Source organism: Lissotriton vulgaris, chromosome 11 (genome assembly GCF_964263255.1).
Source record: "Lissotriton vulgaris chromosome 11, aLisVul1.2, whole genome shotgun sequence".
Lineage (NCBI taxonomy): Eukaryota > Metazoa > Chordata > Amphibia > Caudata > Salamandridae > Lissotriton > Lissotriton vulgaris.
In genome coordinates this window covers 670,603,550-670,624,913 of record NC_141699.1, presented here as the reverse complement: position 1 = coordinate 670,624,913, position 21,364 = coordinate 670,603,550, and the positions used below count along the sequence as shown (strand labels likewise).

At 43.5% G+C, this 21,364-nt stretch overlaps 1 protein-coding gene across 1 annotated transcript in view; it reads right to left on the bottom strand.

Moving 5' to 3' along the window:
- RNF122 (ring finger protein 122) overlaps positions 1-21,364 on the bottom strand; it is a 132,138-nt gene that overhangs the window by 8,018 nt on the left and 102,756 nt on the right. The window contains exons 4-5 of the mRNA XM_086943769.1: positions 15,776-15,817; positions 311-393 (exon numbers count right to left, since the gene is read on the bottom strand). Of these exons, the coding sequence (XP_086799895.1) occupies positions 311-393; positions 15,776-15,817 (125 nt within the window). The remainder of the gene's footprint in view (positions 1-310; positions 394-15,775; positions 15,818-21,364) is intronic.

Genomic DNA, 21,364 nt, shown 5'->3' with positions numbered 1-21,364 from the left:
GTTTGCATAGTGCCAGGGGGTGTATAACTATATGTATATATTGAGGTCATAGTCAGTCTTAATGGAGCATTTCCACTCAATTCCCTTTTAAAAAATGTTAGCTGTTCCATGTGCCTCAGTCAACTCCAATTCAACCCTCCAAGCGAACAGGATGCTTAGAGGTGATACTGCAAGATCCACTCAACTTCTGTACCATATGTGAAAAGCACTCACTCTGTGGCAAGCATCAGACTAACAACTGGCTTCTGAACACAGTCAAATGACAGAATTATTAGTTTTTGATGTGGTGCCATTTATGTTAGTAACTTACTTGCGGTGAAAGGCATGCTGGCATGGCAGGATTCCAAGCTCTTCTTTCACCTTGAAGTCATCTAGGCACACTGCACAGGTCTGCTACAGAGATGGGCAAGAAAGAGTAGAAACTAAGTAAACCAGGAACACCCCAACTGCTTTTGATCACCACAATGGCACACTGTCAGAGCTAAAATATCCTCACATTCAAACAGTGACTTATATATTTTAGATAGTGTTAAAACCCCACAATGACAACCAAGCACAATATGAGTGGGACCTTTGAACTCTATACAAATGTTGTGCACTGGACGAGAATAAGAGTCTGTCTTTCTTTGCAGAAGGTTATTAGGTTGGGTTGGCTTTCAAGCTTTGCAGGGAATACAGGCAGCTGGATCTAGGTGATGGAAGTATCAGTGTAATTCAGTGGTTCTATATATGCTATTTAGATAGCAGCTGGTCTGTATCTATTTTGATTTATTTGTGTTTGGGGAGTATTACTGTGCGTGAATGTTCCAGGATCTCAGTCTTCATTGTGAGAGGATCATTGACTTCAGCCACACAGGCCAGTGCCACAAAGGGCACACTAGAATTATGAGTGTGATTCAGCTGATAGCTGTTTCTGTGGGGAAAGAAGACGGTCACACAGGATTTATTTCCTGTCAATTTTTACCATAGAGGACCTCAATCTGAGAACTCATTTAATGGTATACCTTGCCTGAAAGGTCTAACTAGGACCCTTTTGTTAGCATGTAAGAGGCTCCAAGAACCTAGTATCATGTATGAATAAGTGCATATACCCCTTATGGGAGGCAATTGTTCAGGTGAGAGTTAAACCTTATCAATTTAGGACTATTGTGAATTACCATGATCCATGAAGGTGTAACTGTCATAATGAGAACCTTTTTACTTGCTGATGACTGGCAGCGGGCTGGATGGATGGTTGAGTGAGTGAATGAAACCCAAGTGTTCCCTGAGGTAAACAAAGAAAAAAAAGTGTCAGGCAAAACCGATTAGACGTTCTCAAATAAATCCTACACTGGGGAAAAGTAGGTCTCTGAGAAATATCAAAATGTAAGGAAATCTCCCATCCTGTATACCTCTGAAAAGACGGAGATAGGGGAAGTAGCAAAAATTCAGTATGCTTGAGCAAAACATGTAATGAATTATTGAAGTTATGAGTATCCCCTTTTGGTTGACGGTAAAGCTATGATGAAAATAAAGGAGTCCACACTGGGTTCATGAAAATGTGTAGTAGTATATTGGGAAATGTATTCTGATTGGAATTCTGTGAGACGTGCCCCCTGACAGAAGGAGTAGTAGACACTCTCTTAAGTGTGCATGACGGTTTAGCCGGCCGTCTTGGGACGGCCAAACAGTCATGCTCTCATTGTATGTTCTCCACCGAGCTGTAATGCACAGCCTGGGTGGAGAATATACACAGGCTATCAGGCCCTGTGTGAGCGCCAAACCACAGCACTCAGACCAATCACAGCGCTGCTTTCATGACGACAGCAGCGTCGTGTTTGGCTAGGGGAGCCTGAGAGCTTCCTGCCTCCTGCTTCCTGTGTCGAGGACTGAGAGGCGGCGACCAGCCTGAAGGTAAGTCGATTTTGTTTCCCCAACCCCCTCCCCCTGCCACCCCTGTTAAGCATCAGCTGCCACTGTGTGGAAGAATTGCATTTCCATAATGAAAAGCTTTGAGTTGACTTTGAGGGAACTCATCAGTTGTTTGCCAAATGTGATCAACTGGTGACACTCATACTGGACATATCTGTGAAGCATTTATGGCATGCAATGTTTCTGGTTTCCTAAAATAGCCCAAAAAAGAGAATGTTCCTCGTTTTGTTCAATAGCCCTCATAGAGGGGGGATAATCCAGGAGTAGTCATAGGAATGTCAATGCACATTGATCTATGATGCAGAAGGACTGTGGTGAAATGTGAATGAGGAGGTGGGGAACCATCGGCCTCTATTTTGGTATTGTAAAGGTAACTTCAGAACACCTTTCCTGAACAGCCACAATTGCATTCTGAGAAATATAGTCATCAGTATTTGTTAGAAACGGACAAAATCAAATTGACCGAAATTCTCAGAACCAGTGACTCCTAATATCCCAAGACAACCGGTAGCATCCACAGCCAAAATACCAACACCTCAAAATTGTCCTGGCTACCAAACCACCTCTGAAGTGCAAACTAGAAGTAAAAATGCAAGGACTGTTGCAGAATTATTCACAAGTCCGATACTAAGAGAACCTCCTGTGTCCAAACCTTCACTGGTGCCAATAAGACAGTACTTTGTTGATGCAGCTTTATATTATTTCCAAATTAATTTCAGCACTGTTCTTGGACAATGGGCTTCCTGATACTAGCCCCGAGAACTGCTGCGTCAATCCCACACAAGGGCCAACTGAACCTCAGCAGTAAGCTGAGGTGTTCACTGGAACTGGATAAAGCCTGGCTTTGTTTAATGATTAGGGGCCTGAAATGAAAACCCACGTTTACAGGCCTGTTTTGTATGCTTGAAGAGAAGTCTAATTTGGAACGATGATAATACTAGTCAACCGACGACAATAGAGCTGACACTTCACAATGGTTATGCCAGTAAAACTGCTGAGCCTCAAGATTTCAATCCATTAACTGATGAGGTGATAGTCTAACCAAAGAAAGAGACTCATCCAGCAGAGAGACTGAGAAGCCTAGAATGGGTACTAAAACCTCACATACAGTGCATTCTCTAGAGTTTGAGGTTTCCTCACTGCTGGATCAGGGATTGGCAAGGCTCTACACTAGAAAGTATTTGTATAGCAGAGGAACAAGACGCGTATAATTCTAAACAATTGGTGGTACCTTTAAAGCTAAATCCTAAACTGTGTAGATTTAGCAAATTGATGTTATGTGTACTAGGACCCTTGTGGTTCTGAGGCAGACCCTGAACAGGAACTGCATGATATGTGGGGAGGTGTTAGTGTGTGGCTATGGGAAGTATGATGTAATGCGCTGTGTAAAAGCGAATGCTGGAGAATAAAGTAATGCTTAACCGCTGCTCTCATGTGCATTAATCTATTTGCATGCTCCAGGGCTGGTGAAGATGCTACAGTAGAGAATCAGCCATCATCAGTGGAGCTGAATGAGTCATGCAAAGACATGTGGTTAGGGTCTGGGAATTTCAGTTTATCTGGATCCTGAAGTGGGCTTATCTCGCCATTGAAAATTAAAGGGAGTTCTCAGTCAAAGATAAGCAAGCAGTGGAGGCCAAAACCAAGTTTAACCCTTTGGATGTGTCGGACGCCCCCGGCCGTCCGACGCGTAAAATTGTGCTGCATCGCAGGTAATTCCGCCCGCATTCAAAGGGTTAAAGTTTTCTTTGCTCCAACAGAACTGACCAGTAGGTTAACCAAAGTTGCTAGAAATTGGCATGTAGGATGGTCTATGTAAATGTAAGTGGTATCCAATATTAATAAGCATGTAGTCCTGTGAAAATTCCATTATACTTCCATATAAAGAGGTTGGAGGATGCGAGTGAACCATACTCTATGGTGTGCTAAAAAGCCTGCTGAGGTGTCCACTTACTCCAAAGTATTAATCAGTAAACTTGATTAAACGCACACTGGCAAAGCCAGTTGGCCTGGCCTTGGCAGGCGAGTATGATGGATATGCATTTTATTTTTTAATGAGGGGCATATAAGACAAAAATAAAAAGCAAATAAATGAAACATGCCACTACATAAACATAATCACTATATGCTTTGAATAAAAATTAAAATGTACAAAAAATTAAAATTACACGTAATTTTAATAGAGCAGTACAAGAGTTTCAACGCAGCCAACAGGAATAGAAACCCTTTTTATCTCTCACGCACATCACAGAAATTTTAAATCAGGATTTCTTGGCACAAAAAGCCACCATTGTTTTTCAATTATTGTAACTTGGAAACATTAACCACACAAAGATAAATACAAAAATAGAAAAGGCAAAGGCTGGAGAGACCAACGCATGGTAAAAGAAAAGTATTGACCCACTGCCACTGAAGTGCAGTTAATTTCAGGTGGATTTGCCAGTCGCGATTCGCCGAGGGAGTGCTGTGGGGCAGTGGAGCGGGGTGGGGGAGGGAAGGGTGAGGTTGGGGGGTAGTGGAGTCCGACATACGATGGACAGGAGTAAGGTAAGCAATTAAATAAATAAAACTATTTACCATGCATGCGCTGCATCGCCAACTCGGCGATGCAGTGCGTGCAAAAGAAATAGTTTTATATATTTAAGTACTTACCTTACTCCTGCCCAGGGCCGGACTGGGAACCACAACGGGCCCTGGCAAAGTGCTCGGCCAGCCCCCCTTTCCCGAAAACCGGCCCCCACCCGTGCTGCGCACCGGGGGATTGCCCGGTGCCCGCTAAGGCCAGTCCGACCCTGCTCCTGCCCGTCGTCTGTTGGACTCCACTACTCCCTCCACCTGCCTCTCCCCCACCGCCCCACAGCACTCCCTCGCCGAGCCGCCACTGGGATTTACACATGTGACGAGGCAAAATGCCTTTACTAAGAATGCAAGAGAGACAATTGCTGGAGTGAGCTGACCCACTGGCACATGCTGTGTATAAATCCTATGGTCACCGGGACTCAAAAGCCTCTAGATGTGTATGTTTTATTTGTGTTTTTCTGATTACGTGAGGTCAGCCTAACAAATGCTGTCTCTATGTCAGACCTAGAAAAGAAATAAAGGCGGAGTTGCAAAGTTGTGTGCAAAATTGTGTGAGAATTATGTTTTTAGAACTACGAGTCTTTATGCACATTTCATTTTTTACCTTGTAATGTTGACATATTGAAATCTGTTCACTGCCGTTTTGATACTGCAGGACTGCACCTATTTTAAGTGCCTTTCAGTTACAAAAAAAGATTTATGTAAAACTGCAGGTTGTATAGTGAAATTGAGCAGGCACCTCCACAAATAAAAGTTGTTAAATATACAATAGCTTGGCGGGTTAGAGTTGACCTCTCTATGTCTGCTAGCGTTAGTGAATGATCTTGATGTTTAATATTACAGAACTGTACATTTGTCCCCTAGGTAGACTTCTGATTTTTATGAGCTGCCCTAGACTGGTGCCTGGTATTTCTGTTACAAGTGAAAACGTTGACTGTTAAACCCAAAATCGTAAAATGGTGAAATTATTTTCTCTCGTGCACAGATGGAAATTTATGTCCATGATGTAAAGCTATGAAATATGACGGAATGGCGTATCTTTCTTGACTTTAGTTAACTTAAAAAAGATTGCACTTTGAATCATTCTCACCCCTGTAAAATATAAAAGAATGTGTCCAAAAACAGCTAACAAAATTGTGACTTTTAGGCAATAAACTCACCAGGTTCAGATCGTTTACTTCTTTATAATTAAGCGATGGAGTGTGAGAAATGTTTAAATCATCTCACTAAGAAATGTAGATGTGTATTGCAGGACTCCACGCCCCCAAAGAGATCTGTGGTATGAATTTTCAGGGGTTTTTGTGGGATATCTTTATGATGTAAAAGAGTAAAGAAATCAATGATTGCAGGGGGCGAGCGAGTTAGAATGTTACCACCATGGGCCGAAGAGGCATTGGGGGGCCTCACTGGACTGTCAATTGTGCCACAGGCTAACTAGTGGGGTGTCGGCTTTTTCACATGGCTATAAACCCAATTAGGCTGATTGCTACAAAACCTCTCTTGTATCCTCCTCTCACCCCTTTCTTTCTGTTGCATCCTAACCCTTTTTAGGTCTCTGTAATATCCGGTCTGACGAAGGCAGACCGGATGTCCGAGAATTCATGTCAGTAAGAGGGCTGCTTTATCCCTCCCTCTTTTTGGCTCTCCCTCCATTGGCTGGCTTCCTAAATGGAGGCCAGCCATTGGAGGAGAGAGCTGTCCCTCCGAATAGGCTCCGTCTTTTTCGGATTTGGGGGCGTCATTTTTGCTGTTCTTTAGCTCGTGACGTAGTCCGTCACTCAGGACAGCAAAACCACGCCCCCAAATCCGAAAAATAGCGGAAGCTCGAGTCCGCCATTTTCTCGCCGTCTATCCTGCACCAACCCGTCCCCTGTGAGGCCGCCTCCAGCCTCCCTCTCAGCCCCTGCAGACTCCCACTTCCCTACTCCGTTTTGCTCCCACCCGTCCTCCCAGTCCGTCCCCCCCTCCCTCCGCCCGCAGCTCTCCTCTGTCCGGGTCCCCCCTCCCCCCCCGCCCGCAGCTCTCCTCTGTCCGGGTTCCCCCCTGTCCCTCCGCACGCAGCTCACATTGACTCGGAAATTAGGAGTACAGTCTGTAGAAACGAAGAGCACGGAAATGTAGATTGTTTCGATGGTGTAGAAGCTGGCCAAGATACTAAACTCATTTGATTGTTCATTTTACATGCAAAAACCGGGGCCAACTATCAATTTGTTGCACATTTATAGTAACTTTCGTTGTCACGTAGAATTAAAATATAGCCCATCATTATTCTGAGTTGTTGTAAGTCTTTCCGTAATACCATGTTGTCACTTACAAGAATGTGTCAGTATTTGTATTGAATTCAAAGTGTTACATTGTATATTATTTGGCCCTTCCTAGGGGGTGAGACACACTAATGAAACCCCAAGAGTGTCTCTCATCGGAGAAGCGTTCTATGACAGCAGTCTCTCTTCTATTTCTTAACGAGGCTTAAGTGGAAGCTAGTAGAGGAAGTGGGCGTGTCCACCCGTGCCCCGCCCTCTGGTTGGCTTGGCTCTTGCCCCACAGTCTGTCGCAGTCGGAGAGAAGCTGGGTTTGGGGGCTGTATCTCCCAGGAGAGCAGGTGAGCAAGGAGGGGCCTGGGGAAGGGCGAGGGCCACGGGCAGCTGTCCGAGAGTGAGGGTCCCCTCCGTGGGGGGACAGGGTACAGCATTACAGGGCTTGTGGTGCTCCGAGAACCAAGTGTTAACTTTAGAGGAATACGAACGATGCGTGACAGGTCTTGGGTTAGCTGCTGTTTTGTACCAAGTTGCACGTTAGTGTTTTGAGGAGTCCCCCAGCACTCTTCTTCATTATTCAGCCTCTTACTTTTCGGAGCCCGCACTCTCTGGCCTGTCAGTGCCCCTTCTACCCTCTGTTATGCCTTCCCCAATTACTTGTCATTCAACTGTCGTCTGTGCTTTTCCTGTCTTGCATCTTCCGTGCCCACCTTCCAGAGTCCACTCCCCCCCCCACCCCAGCTCGTGTCCCCCCCCCCCCCCCCCCCGCCCCCCCCCCCCAAGAGCTTGGCACAGGACCTACAGCCTTTGAAACGGGCCCCTATTAGGCTCAGTACAGTCAAAGCCATAGGCAATTTCTTAACAACAACTGTGACAACCCATAAGGTAATGATTGTCAGTGATGCAGTCCTTTGTTAAACTTCAGATGTTTACTTCTTGCAATCACCAGGGTGTTTGCTTTTTCAGATGTTTTTATGTAGTTTTTTTTCTCCATGCAACGTATGACTCTCGCATAGTGCATATTGGTATGTAGGTCGACTCGAATTATCTGGGTGAGTTCAGGCTCTCGGTTGCGTTATCAGCGGGACACAAGGTGTTCAGATGAAATGCTAGTCAATCCTCGGTCTCTGCAGACCGTACAGCAATAGTCACACTTGTTACATTTATTATTACCATTTGGTGTGAATGTGTATGGAGTAACTGTACACAGCTGTTGAAATATTGACAGCCTGAAAGGACACACATGTGTTTATAGGTGAGGAGGGATGGCATGGTGAAGGATAGGTCAAGTACGTACATGCGGAAGGGAAAGGAGTGAAAAGACTGGGATTACGAGGATGTAAATGCTGTGAGCTCTGTTCGGCTCCCCCTCCGCCCGCAGCTCTCCTCTGTCCGGGCTCCCCCCCTTCCCCCTCCCTCCGCCCGCAGCTCTCCTCTGTCGCGCTCCAGAGAGGGGTCGTTGGGTGACGATGTGCCGCTCGTTCACGGCGCTCAACTGCCCTCCCCCAGTGCTTTTGGTGCCATTCCAGGTACGTAATTTATAGAGATATTGTTAATGAAAACCATTCAAATACAGTAACAAGAAGCGCTCGTAGGTGTAATCCTGTGGCAAATACAACACAAAGGGGTTTTACACTGTGTACTCTTTGGCAACTGCAATCGGAAGGGTGTTACAGTGGGAACTCTCTGAAACAAACACCACAGGGCAGGGTGTTTCATTGTTTAAAACCGAGAGACCATCTTATACAAAACTTTTGTTCAGGACTTTCTAAACATGTCTGTTTTTCATTGCATAGATGTATATTTCTATGTTTCATTTTTAATGGGGCATGAATTTAATTACTTTTTTTATATTGAAATTAGTAATATTGGCTGGGCTTTGATTTCTTTACTTGTTATTGTGTATTTTGAGAACTACTGTGTTTCTAACTCACACCATCTAGCTGATTAACCTTTGGCGTGATCTGGCTCACTACCCATTTGGATTCAACAGTAAGGTGGTGCCAACAGGGGCAGACTGGCCATAGGGGTCATCGGGCGTTTTCCCCAGGAGGCTGGAGGGGTGGGGCTAGTTTTTGCAACGGTGGGGGCCGGTTTTGTTACTCTGACTGGTTCTACAGGGGTGCTGCAATATCAGCCCCAAGTAACAAAAGCAGCAGTGCTTCACACTTGCCCCCATCCAGGTGCTGGGACGACAAAATTGCCAGGGCTGCTTTGGATTCCCAGTCCGGCCCAGCACCCCAGGACACCATAACTAAAAGACTCCAACTGTAACAACTGGAGCCCAGAAACCCCCAACTTTCAGGGGTTTAGCAAGCCAGCTCTCACATTCCCATATGAACTGCAGTGGAGGTGCATTGTGATTCCCATTGCCCCAGAAGAAACCAGCCTTATTTCTGTTGATTCCCCCCCCCAAACTCCTTGTTGTTGCACAAGCTCTAACTATAGTGCCAGTTGCTTCTGAAAAGAAACAGCAATAGTTTGTACTGCTATATGTGCTACCAGATCTGGTACAATAAATTACAATAGGTTTTGGAAACCCTACTGCAAAGACAGCCACAGTATTCAGGCAGCTTATGTAACGTTGTGGCAGCTTATGTCATGTTGTGGCAGCTTATGTAATGTGTTATGTGGCAGTTAAAAACAGCTGAGTGGCTGTGAATTGCTTCCTGCCTCTTCCCCAAGCACAGATCATGTGAAATATTGTTTTGACTGCTGTCAGGCTTAATTCAGAGCTCCACGTCCCTTTTCCAGTGGGGATGATAGTATTGGGTGGGGTCTATATTATGCTATGATATTTTATCCCCTGCACAAGTATGATACTCTTGAATACATGAGCCAGGTGCATGTTCTTAGGCACATGGAGCATAGTGATCATGGCTGGTGGCAAACCTGCAGCTTCTGTCATAACACTCTCTACTACTCTCTAATGTTCACCTATTGCCATTGTAAATGACAATACCATTTATTTATATATATTTTTTTAAATGGAAAAAAAATGTCATGAGCAATGCCAATAGCTCTACCTTTAATAATGCCGAGACCGTTGCATTGTAAATGCTTGTTCTCTTTCCTTTACCTTTTTCTGCGCAAGCTTGTCCCCAGCGCGTAATTGGTTAAGCCAGCTGGAATGTTGACAGCTGAGGGTTCCGAGGGTTGACAGTTGGCAGTTGACAGGTTAGGAGTTGAGATTTGGCTGCAAGATTTACGCTTGCTTCTGTGTGTTGTCTATAACAATAAATATACTTCTAAAGTGCTATATCTTAACAATTTGGCGACGAGGACGAAGGCAACACACAGCGAACCCACAAGAAGAAACTCCGGATGAAATATAAAAGAAAAAGGAACGGAGAAAATAAGCAAAATATAAAAGCAGCGTGTGTAATAGAAAAATAAATTGCAGCAAGATAATGAGAAGAATTGAGGAAATGAACATATGAAAGTATACAGAAAATACTGGTGAGGAGTAGAAGTTTTGGCTGGAAGTGTATGAGAATACACGAAGAATTTAAGAAGTGAGAAAACTGCGCAGTCACCGCATGTGTTGGCGGCCACGAACAGAACTGTTGGTGATTTTGAGGAATTAAAATAAAAGAGTAAGTTCCTTGAGTTTGACTGTCAGTGGAATCAGCGCAGATTTTAAGGTGAGCCTCGTATGCTGAGAGGAGGATGAGTGACCAGTGAGGGGAACCTGTGATTTAAAATATAGCGCCTTTTGGAAATAAGACGCATTGATCGCATCTACGCGGGAAAGCATGTGAGGCAGCACATATTTAATGAGGAAATCACGTGGTAGACGTTTCTGTCAGCCAAGAAACGTGCGGATGATTTGAGTGAAAAGGATTAACTATTGAAGCACTGGTAGCGATTATTTAAGAGTGAAGAAGATAAATAAATAGAGCACCGGCGAGCTATATTTAAAGGAGAATAAAAGTAATGAGTTACATTGGAATAAAAGAATCGCATGTTTAAACAATATTGAACAGGAAGCAACACGGAAAAAAAAACCAAGAATATAAGTTACAAAGAAAATATTGCGAAGTTATTGTAAAGGGAAAATTCTTATATTTATTCAACTTGGCTACAGGCAACATTTACAATTTACCACCGCAAAATAATTTCTAACAGGAAAGGGGAACCAGAAATAAAGTGGGAGGTATGGAGGGAATTCTTTAATAACTATATAACGACATTTGATAAGCCAGAAGAACTTTTACCAGCGGAGGAAAAGAAAAAAATTCTGCTGCACTGTTTAGGGGCTGGTGGACTGAAAATGTACAACAGAATTACTAAGAAAGCACGAGGAGTAGATGAAGGAGATGTATTTAAAAACGCTACGGAGGACTTAGACAATTATTATAAGCCAACTGTATGTGTAGCAATTAACAGGTATAAATTTTATAGGAGGAAACAAGGAAAGGAAGAAAGTATAGAGGACTATGTTTCTGCTTTAAAAAATTTAGCACTTTTGGAAACATACATGATGACTTAATAAGAGACCAAATAGTAATGTGTGCGGCTAATCCCAACATACAGGACGCATTATGGGCCAAGGGAGAGAAACCTCTCCAAGAATTAATCGAAATAGCTAAAAATAAGAACTGACTGAGCGTTGTGCAAAAGCAGTGTTAAAAGAGGATGAAAACAAAATAGAGGAAACTGGAACGGTGGCTAAAATAAGCTGCGGAAAAAAGAAGCACATAATAAGGAAAATAGAAATGAGGACGAAAAGGAAACAAAAAGTGAAACTAGAAATTACAAGGATCTAAAATGTTTCCGTTGTGGAAGCAACAAACACTTGGCAGATAGTTGGGAATGTCCCGCAAGGAACAGTAAATGTACCCAATGTGGAATGATTGGTCACTTTCAAAAAGTGTGCTACAGGAGAGAAAAGTGAGATATGTAGAGGAGGATGAGGAAGAAGAATCAGAATCATCGGATTAGTCTGAATACAACCTATGCGTGCTCATTGTAACAGATGGTGAAACAAATGAGAAGGAAGAAGAGAATGGTAAAGAAAAACCTGAATGTGTCATCACCATTGGAGGAGTCGAGATTGATATAGTTGTTGATTCGGGAGCATTTTGTACAATTGTTAACAAGACTGTGTGGAAAAATAAACTTGCAGAAAAACTAGGAAATGAGTTAAAGGAAGCTGACATAACACTGAAAACATACACAGGTGAAATTGTTGATTTGGTTGGATGCAGAGAGCTGGATTTTAAATTCAGAGACAGGAGTACCAGGAGTAAGTTATACGTTTCAGATAAAGGCCCATCTGCACTGGGATGGAAAGATCAGAGGAAATAAGGGATAACTCTGAATCTCAACAGTTCAGAACCTGGGAGTTGGACTGCACCAAACGATGGTACACAATATAGCCATTTTGAGACGAGGAGAGGAAGAACTATACTATCTATATATGTATGTATCGCATATTTGTTTAGCGCAAACTATCACCCAAAGGGTATCCTGGCGCTTTGACTCTTAGAGGACCATACGCGATGTTACACTGCTGCAATACTTACACTATCCTAGGAAAGAGAAACGTTTTTAATCCTTTTTTAAAGGAAGGAAGGACTCCCAGGCTTCTCAAAGACAGAGGTAGGGAGTTCCACAATTTAGCTGCGGTAAATCTAAAAGAGCGTCCGCCCATCCGGGTCCTCAAGATCTTAGGGACTACCACCAGGCAGGCTGACGAGGAGCGAAGAGATCTGGCAGGCGTATACCAAGAAAACAGCTCCTGCAGAGCAGACGGACCCTGCCTGTGAAGGGCCCTAAACACTAAACATAGTGCTTTGAAATCAATGCATTGGGAGATTGGCAACCAATGAAGGTCCATAAGCGCCAAGGAAGATGAATCAGAGATCCGACGAGAAAGAGCCAGCTTGGCAGCCATGTTCTCTACTCGATGCAGTTTACCCCCCAGGGTAGCTGGCGTACCCAGAAGTAGTGCGTTGCAGTAGTCAAGTCTGCTTAAGATGATGCCACGCACTACCTCTGGTCGGGCATGGACTGGGAGCAGGGGAAGGATCATCCGTAGTGTGCGGAGCAACATCATGCAGGTAGCCACTGTTTTATTCACAAACGTGTCTAGCTGTAAGTTAGATTCAAACATCACACCCAGGTTCCGAACAGAGTCTGCCGCCAAAACAGTGCCCTGGGAAGAAGTAGGCCAAAAGTCCAAAGGCAACGGCCGAGGGGTACGATCCAGAGAACAGTGCAGTACCTCCGTTTTAGAGCTGTTAAATTGCAGGGAGTTTTGACTCAACCAATCCGCGGTGGCTGTCATACAGCGATGGAAAGTCTCCTGAGACACCGCATCCCTACCTTCAAAAGAGAAGATAAGTTGCGTGTCATCGGCGTAGTTGATGACCGCAATACCAAAGGACTTAAACAGTCTGACCAGGGGACGGAGGTAAAGATTCAATAAGATAGGGCTAATGGCCGACCCTTGGGGTACGCCCTGCCCCACTTTTTTGATGTCAGATCTGTAGGGCGGCAAGGCTACCACCTGGTGTCTTTTACCAAGATAGGAGACCAGCCAGTCTAGAGCCAGGCCAGACACCCCAATTTCCTCCAGTCTCCTGACCAGAATGGCATGGGTGACCGTGTTGAACGCGGCCGACATATCGAGCAGCACTAAAAAGGCTGCCCGACCGAGGTCAACTCGCGAACGAAGATCGTTCAAAGCGGTCACCAATGCGGACTCAGTACCGGGAGCTGGCCTGAAACCAAACTGGGCCACTTCCAGACAGGTGTTGGTCTCCATGAAACTGGACAGATGTTTGGTGGCCAGCTTCTCCAGGATCCTAATGGGAAAAGAAAGCAACGAGATGGGCCTGTAGTTCGCTGAACGGGTGGGATCCAGCGTTTCCTTCTTCAACAGCGGAGAGAACACAGCCAGTTTCCAACAATCCGGAACTCGGGCGGTACTGAGGGACTGGCAGCAGATGGCATGGAGGGGGGGAAAAAGCTCCTCTTGGAACACTTTCCAAAATTTATGTGGTAGCGGATCCAGGGGAGAGCCTGAAGATACACTGTTGGCCAGCAAACAGAAGTCCTCAAAGGAAGGAAGGGGAAAACTGGACAATATTAGATGGCAAGGGGCTGCAGAGAGAATGGAAGGGACTAACGAAGCAGCAATAGAAAACTTTAAACAAAAACAGTACTTACAAGGAAAAAGGTAATACAAAACAGAGAAATCGAGATAAAAAAAGGAGAAAGTGGAAGAGCGGAAAGGATTGGATTTGCCAAAAGGAACATAGTAGGTCTACACAAACTATGGTGGAAGAAGAAGACTTTTATAATTCTGCCTGCATCAGTGCTGGGGAAGTGTGGCATGCGTCTGCACTATCTGTGTGCAACCCCAAGGCAAGGGGAAATTATACTGGTGACACTGTACAGAATGGGAAAGAATGTACGCGTCAAGATGAACTAGGGTACAACAACAAAATGGATTACTTTGACTGGTTGTATGGTGAGGAGTCAGAGAATGAGGGTGAGGGAACCAACACACATAGTGAAACCAAGTTTATTGCACCATTGGAAGTCATGGAGGTTTCCTGCAATTCTGTTGTGCAAGGTGATGAAAGAAAATAGTACGCCTTTGCTATGTCCATTTGTCAAGGTGACAATATCAAGAAAAGTAATGGCAGTGAACTTTGCCCCTTGCAAGAAGAAAGCTACTGCAGTGAGTCACTAGGGATGGAAGAGGAGTCAGAACTTGAGGAGGATTGCAATGTAACAGCAACCACAGCTCAGGACAACCTGTGTGGGCAAGACCTAGGGAACATCGAATCAATAGGTAAATGTGAGGACTTCAGCATGGATGCCTCAGTAGGATTCCAGGACCCGAGTGAGTGCTCTGCCTCTGGAAATGAACAAGAGGGAAATGAGTTGGAAGGTGCGGAAAGCGACTGCATGCATGAAGATACTGGAGAATCTTTACAAACCAAAGATGGAACTTTCATCGCACCGGCTGGTGAAATTGTGAATGATCCAGAAGATGATAAAGCCAGCACTAGCAGTTTTGGCAGAGTTCCGAGTAAACCCTGTAAATTGGGTGACTATGTTAGCGTGTAGCACCGCGCTGTGAATTACTGGGGCTTCCAGCACGCTTCTAAATTCCATCCTCTTTAGGGATGGAGATGTGTTGCATCTTAACCCTTTTTCTCTTTCCTTTACCTTTTTCCGCGCGAGCTTGTCCCCAGCGCGTAATTGGTTAAGCCAGCTGGAATGTTGACAGCTGAGCGTTCCGAGGGTTGACAGTTGACAGTTGACAGGTTAGGAGTTGAGATTTGGCTGCGCAACGTGCGCTTGCTTCTGTGTGTTGTCTATAACAATAAATATACTTCTAAAGCTTCTACGTGTTCCCGAGTGCTATATCTTAACACTTTCCTGTTTCTTTTATTCTTTGCCTAATTTCCCAGCAAGTCAATGTAGAGGGGATTAGCTAAACATATATCTCAAAGTTCCTGTAATCACTGCAATACAAACTACTTTTGGCTAACCTCATAACAGAAATGCTAATGCACTTGTTTATAAAAATTAATAAAAATACTTTGAAATTAAAAGAAATCAATGATCAATTGAGGGAGGTATAAAGATTGTGTTCAATCAAAGAGAAGATCTAGCTGTGAATTCACACAGTGGCCATGATGATGGTGTCTTATGAAGCCAAACTAGAAGCTGAGTGTGAAATTTACTGCGGGTCGCAGAAAGCGTCTGTCAGACAGTGACAAAATCATACTCAAAGTAACGCTTCCCTAATGTTTAAGATATCATTCTGCAGTTTTGCTTGAAAACACTAAAACGAAAAAGGGTGTTTAACTAGTCATGATTGTGCATCCATATAGCTTCATCCTTGATTCTGGCGTAAAGGTCCTCACAAAAAATTGGAGGAATTAACTTGCAAAAATCCATGCCTTCTGATCTGGTTACCATTTTCATTGCTACCCCATTAAATATAGCATATGACCTAGAAGTAGAGGCATTAAGAAAAAGAATGTTTAGGGCTTACTTACTCCATGTAAATTCAACTTCCTGGGATCGCCTTTCAACACCACCTAAGAGTGGAGAAAAACAAGCAAACTTGAGGACTGGTTTACAAATGAGCAGCACAAAGCAAAATAAAATAAATCAATAATCAAGGGGACATGTTTCATCCAGGTACCATTATTATGGTCCAGGGTAAACATTTGGTAACTATGCCGGACAACAACATATCTATGGTCCATCAAGTCTTACTGTGACCCAAAGTATTGTGTTCTCTCTTTCTAGCCCCAATTGAATTATTGGGTTTATTCTAAGCAATCAGGAAGCTATTCCTGTTGGTGCCATAGTTAACTCCAGGCTAAGCAATTGCAATGCCTTGTACTTAGGCATGGCCAGCAAACGTAGCCCATTACAGAAGGTTCCAAAGGCTTCGTTTGACTGGGTCTTTGGCTTACGAAAGCATTATCAAGTCACAGCTATGAGAAAGGTACTATACTGTCTGCCAGTTAATGATGAGATCCTGTTTAAATGTTTGAGCATCCTTCATTAAAGTAAATATGATTTTTGCATGCAGCTTTGTGAAAAGATCTCCTGTTACTTAACACCTAGAAGACTTTGCTCTTTCAATCTTGATTTCGTCCAACAAGACAAGCTTAAATTATCCTCAACAGGCAGCAGCCCCCTTGTATTATAGGGGTGAAGTCTTTGAACAGATTGCCAGTCAATCTCTGAAATACATCTAACTTTATGAAATTCAAATTGACTGTTAAAAAGGGTTTATTCTAGCATCTCCCTTCTGCCAGGCAAGCACTGTTTTGCATAACAAAGCCAAGATACACTTGTGTCCTAGATCAGTGGTTCTTAACCTGTGGGCCGGGGACACCTGGGGGCTTGCGAATCTTACTCAGCAGGTCTGCAACTGTTTAGAAAATGAAATAATATTAACCGATTAATAAAATGTATATAGCTAAAGAACAAAATGTAAAACTGAAAATTGTAAAATGTCCTGTAAATGTGAAGGAATTAAAAATGTACTAAAAATTAAGTTATTATCCTCAGATTGATTTGTGGGAGCAGAGCAAGTGCATCAAACAGAACATAATATTGATGATTGAATATAGAAAAGTTCACACTTCCTATTACAATGTTTATTTTTTTCTATATTTGTTTGTGAATTAAATACAATATTTTTTCACCTGTGCATTTGTCTGAAAAATTCTTGTTTCTGCATTTTTTATGTATTGTTTTGAGGATGAAATCATTGACAATGCTTGGGACAGGGGTCCCCCGTCTTCCAGTAATGGCTCAGTGTGATCCCCAGATTCCAATAATGATTCAGTGGGGGTTCCTGGATATCAGTAATGATTAAGTGGGGGTCCGGAGAAGTCAAAAGGTTAAGAGCCACTGTTCTATACCACTGAAAAAACGTTGTTATTCCCTGAGCTGTTCCGCCATGAAAGATTACAGATGCTCATCATTATTATTTATGTATGTTAAATATAATTATTCCAAGCTATTCTGCGAATGGAAATTGCAATTATAGAAATGTGCTGATATGTTTTTTGGGGGGTGCCTTATTAATTTTGTCAGTATTTCTATGAGAATGAAATTGGTTATTGGACATTTTGGGGTAAATTATGATAATGATTATTTATATTCAGCTAATTAAAATTTACTCAGCAATTAAGTCAATAAACATGAGTGGCACAGTATGATTTGCAATTTAAATTAGGATAGCAGCAAACTTTTGTGCAACTGGCACTCATTTCATGTTTCAGTTAGACTGTGATGAATGCAGCTCGAACTAGACTGAAACTGACAGCAGCAAGCTGATGACAGTAACAACTGTATAACATAATATATGTATTTGTAAAGCGCACTTTCACCCATGGGCATCTTGGTGTTGAATGGCAGATGTTTATTGTTACTGAACTCAATGGTAATCAATTCATCAACCTCAGAAGGATGAAAGGCTGAGTGTACTCGCCAGGATTTGAACCTGTGAAGATGAGGTCAAACACAAGCCCCTACAGTGGGCACATTAGTCCACTACGCCACCAGACCCGGCATGAGAGAACCCTGAAAGGTGGACTGTTGACAGAAAGGGATGTGTGAGACAGCTAGTCGAGGTAGCTACTGACAAGCACAGGTTTACAAGATAACGGTTGAAGGTAGATTGCTATCAGAAGCAGCTGTATGAAAGAACAGTTGAAGGTAAGTGGCTGACAGGAACAATTGTGAGAAAAGCTGAAAAGAAGAAGCTGTGAGTACATGCAGTTTCTGAGGGCTCTGTCAGGAGTCTGTGCAGTGCAGCTCATAATCCCAGCTTTGGCAGTTGGCGAAAGCACAATAGTCTGTCTCACACTGACTAGCTGTCAGTTTACAAGAAGTCTAAGGACAAATCTTGTAGTAAGGTGCCTCTCACAGGTATCAAGACTAGAAAGTCTGGTTTGTCCTTGTTAGTTGTGATCGACCAATGTAAGTTGCAACACTGTGGCCACAAATACATGTATTATGCATGTGTGCTTCAGTAAGAATGTCCCTTCTTGCAACATGCTCCAAATTAGGTCAGAATGCATCTCTGAATTTTATTTACACCCCTCCATGTCTAGCCACCGCCCCCAATTTCGGCTAAGTCAGAGCGCAGTGGTGGCAGGGACCCAGTTGGAAAAGTTGCACTTGACACAACATGCCAAATTCTTGAGCTATGTGTTCATTTAAATAGCCATAACAAAAGCTATAATTGGTACTTTGCCAATCACGGTTTAGTGAAAATAAGCAAAAGGTGTTTCCAGTGGTAGATGAGCTACCGTATTTAGCATAGCAATACCAGTTCCTCTTCCTAGATATTGGGTTCTGGACGTCTGTCTGATGGGCAGCCTTATTCTAGTCATTTTTCTAACAATGTCGCACTCGGCCTGCAGGTGCCAAAATCAATATTTTTTAATGACAATGAATACTTTGTTATCCAGAAAATGTTACCAAACCGCTTAACAATACCAAAGAGTAAAAATTCAAATGGAGTAAAGTAAAACAGAAATCAGTGATGAAAATAGTTCCTATAAATGAAATAAAGAGACTTATTACTACAACAATTATATAGAAGATATTCAGAATTCCTAAAATGGGATTTGTACATTCAAAAACGCTTTTTTGCAGTCACAAACTCCGATTTCTTTTTACATCTGGCCCATAATTCTTAGAGATAGCAGGGAGCATTGGAGGGGACCTCATATGTGGTGTCGGTCCAAAGGTGTCTTAGGTTGCAGTGCACTGGCCTATACTCCAGGTCAAATTAAGGGGTATTCTAACATTCTTACTCACAGGTACCCAGTTACTGACTCGCCTTCAGGGAGAAGGGATCACTGAATGGCAGACTATTGGGTAAAGACATATAGTCAGTAGAGGTGATCTATACCGTTGTGTGGGGTTTATATGGAAGACCATGCAAGAGCTTCAGCAGCCTCTCAACCTCGATAAGTTGAGAAATATCTCCAGAGCAGGGAGAGATCTGCAAGCAATATTTAGACTTATACGAGGCAAGGAGGTAACTGTAGAAGGTGCATTCTATAAGTGTCTGAATTGTCCTCTCATGGACAATCAGACATTGAATGGTATATAGAGTGCGGCCCAGTTGTCATTTTTTGATCCACCTGGTGACTCGCCTCCTCATCTTGAAGGTGTAAACTTTCTACTCCATCCCCACTAAATCTACCACCTGTTACTTGTGAGACAAAATACATCTGTAGATCATGTGGGGCTCCTCAACAAAGGAAACTCAATTTCCCTTCCCTGCCACATGTTTCGGGCAGTCTATAAAAAGGACTTCCTTGAGACACAAGCACCTGCCAATTCCATTAGCACCAGGATGCCAAGTCTGCCTTTGTGTTCCCTTGCAGCCCACCATTGTTCACAGACATGCCACCTGGCCAGAGAACAATGGAATGCAGATGTTTCTCTGCTCTGTAGATGTAATGAAGCAAACACAGCAGCGATGTAGGCTTTAAGAGGAACATTCAAAGACTACGCACATATGCCAGAAAAACATTCTTGGTTTCCTGGCTAGCATTTTGGAATGTTATATTTTTATGGAACCACCAACACTTTCTAGGGCATTTTGGTCTTAAATCAAACCAGTTTAAACGCAGGCAGATCCGACAGGGATACATTAATCTAGCAAGATCTAGAGGGGTCAGAGACTTTTTCAGCCAACAATAAAATTAAAGAACTGGAAAAGGCTGGGATCAGAGATGGATCCGCACAACCTCTGATCTTTAGGCCTCTAATCTTTCAAAAATGGGAACACATTTAAACCAGGCTGCATGTTACATCTGAATGCCATATTGTCATTGTCATTTATATAGTACAATACTACTGCTACGGTGGCCATGCTTGTGCATACATCTATAGATCAGCAGGGCGTTGGTTACTGAAGCATATGTGTAGAGTGAAGGGTGTTAGGTAGGTGATAACTAGAGGGGGCTCCAGACCTTTATCAGAGTATCTAACAGCATAGCTTGGAAGATGCTAGTGAATGAAATATTGTAGAGATAGCACTAGAAAGATAGCTTAGCATAGTGGTGTGGAGGCCATTGCCGTGACAATGCAGGAATTTGCAGTTGGACTAAGTGTATGAGTAGGTGATTTATGTGAAGGCTAGAGACGTGCTCGAATTGTGACGTAGGAAGCAACATACAATAGCTAAATGCAGTGCTGGCTAGTTACAGCTGGTTTTACATGCATGCAGCAATTCAGAGGAGATTCTGTGAGTATGTGTATATGCTGATCATGAGGATTAGGTGTGTATTTTCATTATGGTGGAGTCAGTGAGGAGCATTACTTGAAGGGAGGGAACATTCTACATGAAATCTGCCCCATTGAGTTGGGCTGGGCACAACAGCTACACTCCACAATTATTTTTAATCGCTGAGTACTCAGCATAAGTAAGTAACTGAGCTTATAAAGCGCCTGGTTACTCTAGCCAGTGTGTCCCCGCGCTGTACCGCTGAGGAACCCATCCTGGCCTGTTTCTGTGAGGCACCCCACTCCTGGGCACCCCAAGGTAAAGCCAGGCATCCTTAGCGATTAGGGCCAGTGTGGAGATTAAGCAAGCTATTGCCCAGAGTTGCAGAGTGGGACCCATGATTGAGTAGGCACCGTGGCGAGATTTATCAGGTCCGCGGACATAGAGCCCAAGAGCCTGCCACGACGGGAATTGAACCCTGGTCCCGGGCATAGATGTCACATTTGATATCCGGAGTCTAGCTATCAAGCTTATCTAGATATCACTGCAATATCTAGAAAGGTAGGTATTCTTGACTTTAGCACATAGTTTGTGTAACATCCTAACTCCAGCTCTGCCCTCTCTGATGGTGTTCCCGGAAAGGAGCAAAGGATTTTTAGATCACTTCTGCCATTTCCGGCGAAGGTGCTTGAACGTTGGGTCAGCAACTGCCTCTCAACCCACCTCGAGCAGAACCACGTTCTGGACGAATTCTAATTTGGTTTTCGCCCAGCCCATGGCACTGAAACTGCAGTGCTCACTGCCATGGAAGAGCTTCGAATGCGTGCAGACAGGGGCCAAGCTGTGGCCCTGATTTTATTAGACCTGTCTGCCG